We start from the raw sequence: 14,022 nt of genomic DNA on the forward strand, positions 1-14,022 counted from the left end.
AGTATATATTCACAGTGTATGGGTCAATGATTCTAAATAAATTTTGGAAGAAATGAACAGTGTAGAGGGATTTGGAGTGGAGAACTAAAATAACAACAAACACCAAGTTCAAGTAATCACAAAATAATTTACCAATCTGTACAAAGTTGTAAAGAAACAGGCACATTGAGATGCTATTATGCCTGTTGAGTGACTTTCTTATCCATTTGAAATACAGTGTAATTTTAAAGAGGAAATGCTTATTTGTTTAGGGAAATATAATATCTGTAGACCAGAGAAAATGAGCAATAGGTTCCTCAATATACTGTATATATTCAACATAGTGCAAAGTTCTGAATTCACAAAGACATGAAAGTCAGTTGAATGTAAAATTCAAACAGAAATCAATATGATCCATTTAATTAGCAAAATACATATTAGAGTGCTTGAAGAAAAAGCGTAAATGTTTTGGCTTAAATGTGACTGAACCCAATGACAGTGTTATGGTCTACAGTGTCACATTACTCTGGTGTGCCAGAGACCTTTTCAAATGTTTTATGCTTTACTCAGCCTGGACACTGTATTTTACATGTAATCCCCATTAGCCTTCAGGCACCAGGCCTTGCTAATTAAATTTATGCAACACTGAAACCTGACACAATACAGAACCCCCAATCTCTCGCTAGCGGTGTTACCATAAAAGGTCAGACCCTCACTGCCTTAAGAATAGTTTTGTTGTTAAATTTTTATTATGTAGAACTTTTCAGAGTATATCACAATGGCTGTATTAGCCATTAGAACTGTTATACTTCTTCAAGCACTGTGCTAGAAAGAATATGTAACAACACATGTACAAAGCACTTTTACAAAATCTGAGAAAACATGCAGCAGTAGAAGAAAAACAAATGACAAACAATAGTGTCTGTAAAGCCGTGTAATTTCTGCTTTGCATGAAAATGTTGAAAAGGACATTGACCCCTTTAACGAAACTAAACTAAATTAACAAATGGGATGTTTTCACGTTAATTTCCATAAAATCACAGAGTGTTACTAAATACTTCATGTATACAAGAGTACATGTGCACATGCTTCTTTATACTAATTAATTAAAATATACACACTAAATAGAAGTGTGATGATATTCTTTTGTTGTTAACGACATTGGTACTTTGCGTGGGACAATAGTATATTATATATTGCAATACATTAATATATTAGGAAATATTAGTAATTATTGCATTTAAAGAATGCAATGTTATTTAGTTTAGACACAATAATTGCTGTGTTTAAATGCAATGTCAGCTCCTTTAAATTCTTTTTTTTTCTCTGTGGCACAAACAGGATTCCATAATATGCACCTTTAAACTATTATGATTACTTATAAGACTTGATTTTGCTTTTACAGAATGTTGAATACAGGTTTAGCTGTGGGTATCACCTGAAATAACTGATCAATGCACAGAATCAGCTCTGCAACAGAGCTTAACTGCTTTTTAATATGTGAGTTCAACACATTTTTGCATTACTCTGTTATAAACAAATCATTTTAAATCGATTTCTAACTGTGATAAAAGATTTTTATTTTGTAATTACTTGCTCTAAACATAATACCGTCTTCTCAGTGCAGTCTCCTGAGACAGTAAAGTTCTTATTTTCAAAAGTACCACGAGCAGAGGCCAAATATACATCCATATATCTCCTTGCTCCTCCCTGTGTTACTAGAAGAATGCGTATTTCCTAGAGTAAGAGCCTATACTGAGAGGACTTTTTAATAAAATTGGCAGTGTGTAATTAAGGAAATGTTTTATATGTATTTTATAGTCTGTATTTCTGAGACTTAATATGTTCTGAGCTGCTGTTAGGTATCGGTTATCTAATTGATGTCCTCTTTAAGCAGTAAAAGGTCAGTCTGTTATTACTTATTAATAATAGGACATGAGGTCATTAAAAGAACAAATTAATAAAAATGATAGGAAAATTATAAAATATAACAGAAATCAATCCATCTTCTGACTGGTTCAGCTAATTAAGAGCTGTAGGGAAACCAGCAAGCAACTTATGCAAGGCATAAAAATGTAACAGAGAAACAACTTAACATGAACAAAAGTAGAATATGGGTAATTATTTGCTAAGAAGAATAGGTCCAGAATCAATAAGATACACAAAATCAAATTCCTATCATAGCTCCTAAAATATATTAAAAAACCCTAATTGCTTTATTTTATCCATTCCTCCATTTTTTAACTGCATCTTCCAATTCAGGGTCCTGGGGCAGCCAGAACCTATCCCAGTATAGAAAGGGTACAAAGAAGGGTACTCCCTGGACGGGGTGCCAATTGCTTTATTTTAATATTCTTTATTTACCAAAACACTGATGTTTCTCCACAGAAGCATAATTAATTGCCATGTACACTCCGATTTTGAATACCCAGTTCTTATTCAAATCATCTCTCTAATGCCCTCTCCCTCTGATATCGCCACAGCAGGGGTAGGAGTCACGATTATGTGGAGTGCCATCTTCTCTTGTCGTAAAATGTAAAAGACCCAGCTGAAATTTTAGCGGAGGACTGGCAAAACAGTTTACAGTGCCATCTTTCCATTACCACTGGCCAGATCTGGCAAGTACCAGAGTATACTGTAGTGTTGAACCTGAATACTCAAAATGCAGGGAACCTCCTATAACATGTTTGCTTCTTAGAACTTGAACAATATAGAAAAGGTTTCCATCAACTCTGTGCTAAAGAAGTACTCTTTGAGAGTCCACATTTCTCCTTTTAAAAGCTGAATAGAAAACGATCATAACATAATATTTTATGAAATAAAATAAAATCAAATATTTTGAAATAAAATCCTTATTTAATGTCTTCTTGCAGATAAATTAAGTTTATTTCTTATAAAATAATAGAGATTGATGATTAGACAGGAAAATGGCAGGACAGAGAGATTTCTATTCCAGTATGAATTTCAGATAGTCCCAGCTACAATGGTCTTTAAACACTTTCAGTGATACCAGCACAGTTCTTCATTTAAACATCTACGTGTGTAGCCTTGGCCTAATTTAGAGTCCCATTGTAAGAGGTCTGATGTGTGTGTGGCCTTTTTGGAAACTGGATACCAAGTCTTACTCAGTCCTAAGTCATCCATAGAGTTAAAATAGAGCACAGAGAAAATTCCTGAAGTGGCTTTAAGGTGCTAATGTCAATCAGTAATAAGTGACTGTTGTTGAAGACAAAATGAGACACCAGCTTTAGCTTTCAGAAAAAGAAAAATGATAAGTAAGTCTGCTTAGAACACTGTCTCATTTCTGTGCCAGTTAATATCTGGAGCTTTCCAAAGAATGCCATCCCTGACATTTTGGTAGACAGAGGGTACCCCCACTGCCAGCTGATCTTTGGAGGGGAAAGCAAGCCTGCCAGTCACTTAGGTTCAAATCTGACGTGAAATTGTGCTGGAAATTACTCTTGGAGGGAAAAGAAGTTTCAATGACAAGCCTGGAGCTGTGAAATACCGAAAGAGATTTCAAGTAACTCGAGCCATGTCATGAGCTCATTTCCTGACTGTGCCCAGGAACTTAGAGGGAGTGAGAGAAAAAAAAAGCTGAGAAGAGGAGACCTAAAGTGGAGCATCTCTGGCTAAACTGACAGCAAAGCACAGTCTGTGTGGAATTGGTTTTGGCAATATTTGTTGCTCGCCAAAGCAAGGGAATGCTGGGAGTGATTTGAGACTGGGGCTCTTGAAAACAAGAACTGTGTTGTCTTTCTGTTTGACTTTCTGAAAAGATCATGGGAGAGAACGAAATAGCTGACAAGGGATGTGAATGATAGGACAGCTGCAGCGTTTGGGTTGCGTTTGGCAAGCTGGCAGTATGAGTAATGTACCAGGACCACTGGATCTCGATGATATGCATGAGAATGAATACTGAATCAAAACTAACTTTGATCAAGTTCACTTTGCTTGTGAACTTATTGTTTAGCATCTCAACTGCAATACATGGATTTATCACACATTATTGCTTTTAAATGGATTGTTTGGGAAAGAAAACATAAAATTTGTAGTCTCAAGATATTTTTGCATTCAAAATCAATGGACAAAAAAAACTTTGAATTCAGAGGTATTCATATGCCCTGACAAAGGGCTGGAACCTGGTGGCAGGAATTGATAGACAAGCACAGTAGTTCCCTTCAAAGGTCACATCGAAAGAACTGAGAAACTCTTAAAGACATCTCGCAAAAATGCCAGACTGCCAAAGTCATCCAGAGGCACCTTGAGAAAGGAAGTCTTATTGAAAGCTCTGGACCTTTCACTTATAAGTGGACTACTGCTGGACCACTATTTTTCAATTCACTGAAAACACTTGACAGAGATCACAGAGTGAACGGGGGTAAGTCAGTTATCTGGAGATATTTTGTTCAAGTTTATAAATCTAGTGAAATAAGGGACTGTGCAGATTTCACTGTCTATCAGGCGTTTCGTTCAAGACAAGTTGATTGTAGTTAGCTTGAACATAATTAATGACAAACACATTACTGCCAGTTTAGGTGTCATCCAAGTATTTTGAGAGTAAGCTGGAGAAAACTCTATCTAAACTTTCACTTTTCTTGTTTATATTGACTTTGAAGTCTTCACAACAGCCTCTACTAAAACAAATGAGCATAGAGGTTGTGTGATAAAGCCTACTTGTAATGTAGCTTTACTTATAGGAAACCTGTTAATAATAACCTAGAATAATAAAAAGAAATTTAGTAAGTTATATTGCGAACAGGACTTACTCTCTGATACTCATCCCAAAATCAAAAGAAAACAATTTTAGAGCAAAATCATTTGAGCTTTGATGTAGTCTATAAATGAATAACTATTTCAATACTGTTATAATATTATTCTTTGTGTTGCACTAGGAGGCAGTTAAAAAAGCAGCACCAAAACAAGAACAGAATTTGGACAAAAAAAATTATAATACAAAATTCTCAAGACAATATCACTCTTTAGCATTTCAGGAAATACTGTACACCCCCCCAAAACCAGCACCATAATTTGAAAACACGCAGATATACTACTATTATACAATAGTTAATTCCATTAGTGTATAACCCTTTCCAGTCTGACTCCTGCAGGATTGCTCTGTCATGCCAGTGAAAAATTGCTGTCAGAGTTAGAGAACAGTAAACCCTTTTATAGTGCAGCAATTAGTGCTAGTAGGATCCATCAAGGCCTATACATTGTTATCTTGATGTTTCACACTTCACTTTTGGGGGCAGGATTTTTTCTTGAGACATAAACACAAACAGGCGCAGAATGGGCAATACTTTTCATCCAACCATACGTTAATTTTAAATCTTCAGTATTATAAATTAACTGTTACTGTTAGCCATGTAGTCTTTTCAGCTAATCTTGCCACAATGCTACTCTGAAATTTCTGAGCAGTCGACAATTGTTATCTTAAGATATGTGATACAAATTGGATACCGTAAAGATTTTAGAATTGTCATCAATTCTATCATTTAAAATCTTAAGCGTTGGATTTGTGGAAACTGTGAATGAAAAGAGATATCTAATATAGTAAAATGTACAGAGATTAACATTTGTATATTAACATCGATGCTTTAAAATGAATAAATCAAGTAGTTGCAGCAGTGTCCAAATCTGGCCCCATTCCTTCAGCAGCTCTGTCTGTGTGTGATATATGAAACTTATGACGAGAGCTGAAGAATATAGCATTCCTTCCCATGTTAAAGTTTTTAAAAATATGACATGAGCAGTCCTCTAAGACCATGGCAGCAACCCGCAGGCACAGCAGACCAAATATATCTATCATCACTGCAGAGAAATCGCAGTGGCGAATGTATGCACTCTGAGGAGCTTGACAGGCCTAGGGCTGTCACTGTGAATGGTGCAGTCAGCTGGCATCTGTAGGGCTGGAGGATTACAGAGATTCAGGGTGGCTTCTGTAGCTGTTACTGAAGCAAGAGCTCAAGTGTACTGTAGGATGAAGCTTGAAGCTGAAGAGTGAAAGCTTTGGATCACAGCTGAACTATCTGTTTTAGTGCCTTCCTGGTGCTTTATTTAGTCAACCCCTCACCTTGAGTTATTTATTCTACCAAGAAAATACACCTACAATACTAAAATTACAGTTATCGGAGGGACAAAAAAGAGAAAAGGCAAAAGTGTGAATTGCTTTCTAAAAAGAAAATTCTAAAATATAATAAAACGTTTTAATATATTAATATACTTAATAAATTATTATGATGATGCTACATTTTTTTATTTGTTAAATGTGTGGAAATATAAAAACTACATCATACCTAAAGCTTTGTGTAAGGAAAAATAAAGTGATGCTATATTTCTGTTTTGAAAACTAGAAAAATGGGATTAAAAAATTTAACTGATTTCTACCAGCATAAAAAAAACAACATTTTCTTGAGTTTACTAATTTCTGAAATCACTACTGGGTTGATTAAATAGGAAAGTCTCTCACAGTTATGAGTAATTGTGGATTAAGCTTAACAATGTGATTACAAGGTGGATTTCAATAACTAATTTGATGATGGTATAACATGGTTTTCAAGACAGGGCTAAGCAGTGGTAAATATTATCTCTCACTTGTTAAAATATTATAAAATTAAATGCGGAAATTATTTTTCTATATTTCTTAAGTCATATGTCGTACAATATGTACCAGAACGGGACTACGCACAGCATGGACTGTACAGGTGTTTCCCCAAAATCTTTCCTCTTAGGGTCCTGAGAGTAATTGCAAAAGCAGGAACAACTCTGATACTCTGATAAGTGCAAATATTAACATTAGTTTTGCTCTCAGAGTGTTATCAGATTTTTATTTTGAGTTAAAAAGAACAAAGTGAGGAAACCATTCAGGTTGACCAAGCAAACGTTGACTTAAAAAACTGACCTTTTATGTGGTATTTCCAGGAGTAACAGAGGTTTTTACGTACGTTGCCACATGAAGGTTTTATGAGGAAGTTACTATTCTTAATTCTGAAACAGTTGTCCTGCGGGGTGTCAGGAATAGCTTGGCAAGCATGTATAATAAAAAAAATAGCTGGGGTAGAAGTATGAACTGTCAAACTCTTGCTTGAAACACAGCCAACAGAACCAAGCTGCTTCAACAATACAGAAGAGCTCTCCAGTGTTTTCTGAAACTACTGAGAGTGAATCCCTATAGTAAGGATGTACTGTAATTCCTTTAATTAAGTGAAGGACATATTAAAGCTGTGGCTGAAGCAAAACAAGAACCTGAGAACTGAAAAGTGAGTATTGTTTGGAAAACAGTCAAAGATGCAGAGAATGTGTCAAACAGAATTTAATGCATGCTCCTTCTACTGGAGCTGAGAAAAATGTCCTTCAGACTACCAGAGAGTTTGAAGAACGGGATTACAAAGTTTTCTGCATGATAGCTAAGCCTTATTTAACTTAGAAATACCTTAGAATAAAGTGGAGAAAAAAACTATGGACAGTCTTCTTTATAAACTTTTGTAACACTGTAAGTGGTCCATGTTTCGAAGGGTCCATAACACTTAAAATATTTCTCTGTCATTTGATCAAGTGCTGCACAGCTACTTTTCTGCTGTACAACTAATCTGCTCTAAAATGGGAAGGTTATTTAATCAAATGGTTATTTAAAATGTTTCAGGTTGGACACTATTAAAGTGGGCAGTTACACTTTGGAGAGCTACTCTCACTCACAGTGATCTTCATGTTTCTTTATATAAAGCTCTAGTTTAATGTTCTCAATATTGTGTTGGATGTATGTATATCTTTTAATTCTCATAAATATAGTTTATGTGCCGGTCCACCAATGCTACATGAACTATGTTAATGAGAATATCCAGGTTTTACCAGGGCTCAAAGTCATAAGATGTACAGTATTAACATGTAGTACATAAAGATTGCAAGGTAGTAACAAAACTATAATTCTGAGCATAGCCCGAACCACATCGTCAACCATGACCACAGGGATATTTGCAGAAAGTGGATTGTTTCATTTTTAACATTTTCTAAATATATTAACAAGAAAATAATATAATATAAGTATAAATTTGGAACCCATAAACAAACATGTGATTAAAAAAAGCATTAAGCACCCTTCAAAAATATGGAAGTTTTCTTTTTACAAATACTAGAAGGAAAGAAGTCATTTAAACTAATGAAGAGCTTGGAGTCCCTTCATTTCTGTTTCTGCAATACATGAGAGTGTCCTAATGAGGTGTAATCAAAATCTATACATTTGTAACAATATTAAAATTTTATTTAGGTAGTCTTACTCTATGTGGAAAATATATAGAATTATTATTTAATAGATAAAGGTAATACTTATAATATGATTAGAATAGTATACATTGGATTTATTGAAGTCTGAGTATTTTTACTCTTAAAAGGAAGGCTTCATATTTCATCTGAGACTAAAACTAGGTACTCAAAATAGGGTATACATGGCTATTTACTCATGGAAGCATCACAGAGTAGTCTGCATTATGTCAGTTAGAAGAAAATGGAAAACCATTTTGAAATCTCAAGGAGGACTGTATGGCCCTTTTTAAAATCTGAAAAATGTATGCATACAAAGCGCCTGAGTACTGTGCAAAGAATTGTTTTCCCAAAACAACACACACAATGGAAGATTATCAAATTTATTACCAAAATAATACCCTGGAATAAACTTTTAATTTTTCTTTCTAACAGGCAGATCATGAATCAAACTGACATTTTAATAAGCAGATTGAATGGTACTTTCATCAGCTGTATGCCAGTGGTGGTAAAACAGATACATCACTTCTATTAACATGTCTCTTTCCCCCTAATAGACAGTTATACAGTAAGTCACCAAAAATTGTATTTATGTTGCTGACACAAAAATGCTTTGTGCAAGTTAAGAATGGAGATAAACAACATGAGACTCCAAAAACTATACAATAATTACAATGGAAAATTAGAATTAAATTTTGGGAACTCTCCTTTGTGAATTGTTTAAGAATGAAATTCTAGGAGGTTGTAAAGTAATATCCTAGACTGTGTGCTCCCAGCAGTGGCCATCAGTGTTTGCAATTCAGCAAGTTTCCTGGGTCTCCTAAATCAGTTTAGAAGAGCATAAGACTTGTGGGGAAGAGTTATACCATGTAGATTATACAAAGTTTCTGTAGTTCTGGGGAGATGTTGCCATTGTAGAACTATTCACTTGTCACAATTGGAAGCTGAATTTGGAATCTTACAAAGAAACGAACACTAAATGTGAAAGATAGGTAGACTATTAAATTCTTAGCAGTGAACTGAAATTATCTGATGCTTTGCTTAATGTGCAAGAGTATGTACAACTGTAAAAATGCTGAAGGTATGAGACATCAATATACTAAAGCTGTAAACATCAGGTATAGGTATACAGCCGGTGTTTTCATTTGCCTTATTAAAACATACATTGAAACTGTTGAGTAATACAGTAAAAAGTTCTTAAAAATATCTGCTAGTAATTTTAAGATACACCGGACATCCTTGTGAAGAAATGTTTCTCCTTGTGGAGAAACCTTGTTTTGGTTTATGTTTTTTTGTGAAAGGGTCTCAGGTTTCATTTCTAGCACCTAATAAATGATGTTTGAAAGCTGGGATTTTCAGACTTTGGTTTCTCTGATATTGCTATGTCATGTTGAATCTTGTGATGCCAATACCATTTAAAAAATCAGTAATTTGACAAACTGAGTTATGGACATTTAATGAGTACTCATCATGTAGTTAGTGAGCCATTCTTGTCAGTGTGGGTTTAAACTAAATATTAATCTTGCACCAGTTGGTTCTATTCCCAGACTTTTCGTTGGGTTCGGTCCAAACATAAATATTTAAAGAATTTGTTGAAAAATTACAATAAATAAATCCAAACACAACTCAGTGAAATCTCAGACTCAAAATGAACTCATCTTTTGTCCAAATACTGGGACAACCTTGGCACATGACAATTGTTTGTTTTACATCAGAGCAATGACAATGTTTCAGCCTTTTTGTGCAGTATGTTCCTCTCATTAAGAGAGATCTGCCTAAACAAATGCTGGTAAAACATCAAGGAAAAATAAAGGGCCCGTACAAGTGGCTACAGCCTTGAAGCTGGGGTAATTACATACTGCACACACCTGTTAAGGTGCAGCTTGTCTTTCAAGGAGGGTTTAATTGATTAGTCACATGTTTTCAGTCAATCAGTCATCTGAATAATTCCATGTATTTGTATAAGGCAGGGATTTTCAACTGTAGTCCCAAAGTATTGTGGTGTCTGCTGGGTTTCATTCCAACTGAACTTTCAATTACTTGATTGAACGTTTAATTTATCAAATTATTTAATTTGACTGTTTTTCCATTCATTAGCTGCATTTCAAATTGCTTCTAGAAACAGGACTGTTCCTAGTAGTAGGGATTTGTCAGGCTCCAGTTCCAGCTTCTATCTCGTTTCTATTTTCATCAGAGTTGTCAGCTGACAACAAATAGAGGTTTAATTTATTATTGTTTGTTTAATGTTTGGGTGACTTTCAAAAGGAGTTTTTTACATACAGGTGTAATAATAAAATTATTATTATTACAATAACCATATGAAATGCTATGCTGTAAAATGGTTTACATATGGAAAAGCTTTGTTATTATTCAATAGGTTTGGTGATCCAGCTCCTGAGTCTGCAACACAAAACTCTCTCAAATGTGAAGTTAGAAGCTTTCTGTGAAGATTATTAATTTCTCATCATCCTTGGAGGCTCATGTGTATCCTGTGTTTCATTTGACTGACTGGGGAAAACTAGAGAAGGCCCAGAAGAAAGGTGTCTTTTGCATAATGTAGATTTGTGTTTCATATATTGTTTCTTGAGATGTATGCCAATTGACTTAACCAGTACATCTTTGGAAGAAGGGAGAAAACTCACCCACATACAACATGAAAAGTCCACACAGGAGGCCCCACAGTTCAGAAATGAGCCTATTCATTGCTGATTATGATGACTATTACTCAGTCACCGAGGGTCACAGAGTCCCTGTGTTTGTCTTGTAGGTGGTTCTGTGAGGGTAAGGAGTTAGAGAACAGTCCTGACATTCAGATTCTCAATGATGGGGAGCTGCACTCCCTGATCATTACCGAGGCATTTGAGGAGGACACTGGACGCTACTCTTGCTTTGCCTCCAACTTCTATGGCACAGATTCCACTTCTGCAGAGATCTACATAGAGGGTGAAGCTTTTTTACTTCCCATTGTCTAATAAATGCACTGCAGTTATTTGATTCTTTACATGTAATCTGGTTACAACCATTATTTCTTCTTGGCATGTGTCTCCCTATTATCCATTACAGCAATCAGACAAAAGGCATTGCTTTCCTAGAGATGAGGTGTAGTCATTTCAAGCAGTTTTTGTAGAAGTGCAGTTGTACAGTGCTGGTAAAAATAGCTGGTATTTCATTCATTTCAATCAAAAACATTTTAAATGTTGTAATGCTAAGAATTTTTTTTTTCGGAAGAACTGTGACAATTCATTACAGTGCAATTTACAAAAAAAAACTCTTTGACTTGTCACGCTTGTTTTATGCCCAACCATTATTATATACAATAGTAATATTCAATTATATTTGGAATTCTACCTTTGGGGTCAGATACCATTTAATGTACTCAGTAATTCTGACACTATTGTTATAGTAATATGAAAGGGTTCCATAGCCAGTTGTCTTTTCTTTAACTAACATTTTGTTTGTACATTTTACACAGGTGCCTCCTCTTCCGAATCTGAAGGTGAACAGAATTTTGACAGCAAAGCACAGTAAGTATGAGTGTGATTTCAGAGAGAGGACTAGTGAACAGTCAGTGATGGTTCTGGCTCGACACAACTTAAATTTTTAACTCTGTATTATTATTCATTTGTTGGAGCCTGCCTAATAACTCTTGTCTGAAATATATTGACCAACTTAAATTATATATTGTGCAAAACCTATTTCTGTGCAGTGTCATTTTAATATGCAGAATAACGTATATTTTGCAGAGGCATTCTGCTCTTTTCCACAAAATGAGCTGACATTAGTTTCATGAGCATGCATGTTCCTCCTGCTGGTAGAATCCTCTTGCATGCATACCCACGGACTAACAGTGTACAGATTTTCCACATTTTTCATTTTTCACAAATTGCTGAAACCTGGTAAAAAATAACCAAGCAAACAGAACTATGAAGGTGAACTCTTATGATTTCATGCCTTATTTTTTGTCTCTCAAAACCAAGGGCCCAGAAGAAAACATCGCTGTCATTTTCAGTTTCATCTCCACCACAAAAGACAGAGCCCATTTGTGAAGAAGAGACTCAGCCAGTCCAGAATCCTGTTGTTCAGCCTTCTGCTCAGTTACCTATACAGGAGGTCAGTTGACTCACACCACTAGAGGAGACAGGCCTTTTAGCGACCTGCTCTTCTCATACAATTTACACAGATGTGGCAAGAATCGGTGTGACGTTGCATGACAATGAGTTTATACTGAACATAATAATCACAGCACTTGAGCAGTTAACTCAAATGAGGTCATTACAGCCTTTTTGCACTTCATCTTCTAGTTTCTTGAGCTCTACATCATAAGACATTCATTGTTAATCATAAAGCATAAAATTATTTTTGTCCATCTAGAGTCATTTCTATTCAAACGTTTGACCTTTCAGAAAACACATTTTCATTATCGCTCTTTTTTGTCTTGAAACAGAATCACAAAACCACCATTTTTATTTTGCAATTCAATGCAGAATTAAGATATCTTGTATATCTGACTACATCTTTTGCATGTTCTGTAAATGATCTACAGAGTCAGAGCTCCAACATCTACCTCCAGGGTTTAGATGGAAGACCGATAATGGCTGCTCCAGTTTTTACAAAGGTAAAAATTTGCTCTTTTCTGCTCTAAGCTTAACATGTCCCTACGTTTTAAGGGTTGATTGTAAAATGTAACTCTTGAATAGGAGTCTTTTCTGAGAATGCAATTACTGTTGGAAAAATAAATAGTTTCTTCAAATTACAACATTTATTTTTATTTGCACAGCCCCTTACATCTCAATGATTCAAATTAGGTTAATCAGGAAAATGAAAAGAAACAGAACATATCTTTTTATAAAAAGTAATAGGTTTATTCCATGCTGAAAAAAAGAAGAGAGAAAACTCAACGTTTTGTCCGTGGAGCCTTCTTCGGGTGTGAAGAAGGCTTTATAACTTTTGCCAATACTCAATTTTGAGTCTTAATGTACTGCACAATTTTCAAATTCTACCAGCAGAGGGCGCTGGGAGCCTAGAACATTAAAAGCGTAAAAATGCGATCCTTCAGGTTCTCAAGGAAGAAACATCCGGCGTCGATCAGAACTGATTGAAGAAATGATATTCTTTATTCTCTGCCAATCTAAAGTCATTTTTACTTTTTAATTGATCAAATTAATTTATAATGAGCTCAATTTAGATTATATTCTATCTCTATGAATAATTGTTAATGTAACGTCCAATTTGCAGATCTTACTGAAAACCATATCTCGTGTTCCACAGACTCTTCAAGATTTAACAGCCTATGAGGGGCAACTGGTTGTGCTTGAGTGCCGAATCAAAGGGGCTCCGTCCCCGAAGGTGGAATGGTACAGGGAGGGCACCTTGATTGATGATTCTCCTGATTTCAGGATTTTGCAAAAGAGTAAGTTCTTTCAACCAGAAGAAACTCTAAAATGAACAATTAAAAAAGTATCAATTACCATCACCAAACTATACCGGGTCTTAAGTCAGTCAAAGCGAACCCTCTGATCATGGGCAGCTACTAGCAAGCAGATGAACTGGATGGGCTGTTTGAACTATTAAAATGTGTTTTTTAATAGGTAGGAATGTCTTCATAATATGCAAATATAATGTTTATGCATAATTGGACATACAGTACATACAGTATACAGTACATGCATAAAACAAAAGTAAGTTTTATGTACACAAGGTTTAAAGGAGTAAAAATATCTTCTTCTTTTTTCTGGGCACTTCCAGAAAAGTGCAACCTCTCAATACAGTACATACTGTACATAT

The 14,022-nt window shown here is 35.2% G+C and overlaps 1 protein-coding gene across 3 annotated transcripts in view; it reads left to right on the forward strand.

The window, feature by feature from the left end:
* The window catches only part of mypn (myopalladin), a 68,471-nt gene that overhangs the window by 7,118 nt on the left and 47,331 nt on the right, over positions 1-14,022 (forward strand). For all 3 annotated transcript variants that reach the window (XM_015347633.2, XM_015347632.2, XM_006630790.3), the window contains exons 3-7: positions 11,006-11,181; positions 11,711-11,762; positions 12,216-12,348; positions 12,782-12,853; positions 13,507-13,648. In XM_015347633.2, the coding sequence (XP_015203119.2) occupies positions 11,006-11,181; positions 11,711-11,762; positions 12,216-12,348; positions 12,782-12,853; positions 13,507-13,648 (575 nt within the window). The remainder of the gene's footprint in view (positions 1-11,005; positions 11,182-11,710; positions 11,763-12,215; positions 12,349-12,781; positions 12,854-13,506; positions 13,649-14,022) is intronic.

The sequence above is a fragment of the Lepisosteus oculatus genome, chromosome 4 (assembly GCF_040954835.1).
Source record: "Lepisosteus oculatus isolate fLepOcu1 chromosome 4, fLepOcu1.hap2, whole genome shotgun sequence".
Taxonomy (NCBI): domain Eukaryota; kingdom Metazoa; phylum Chordata; class Actinopteri; order Semionotiformes; family Lepisosteidae; genus Lepisosteus; species Lepisosteus oculatus.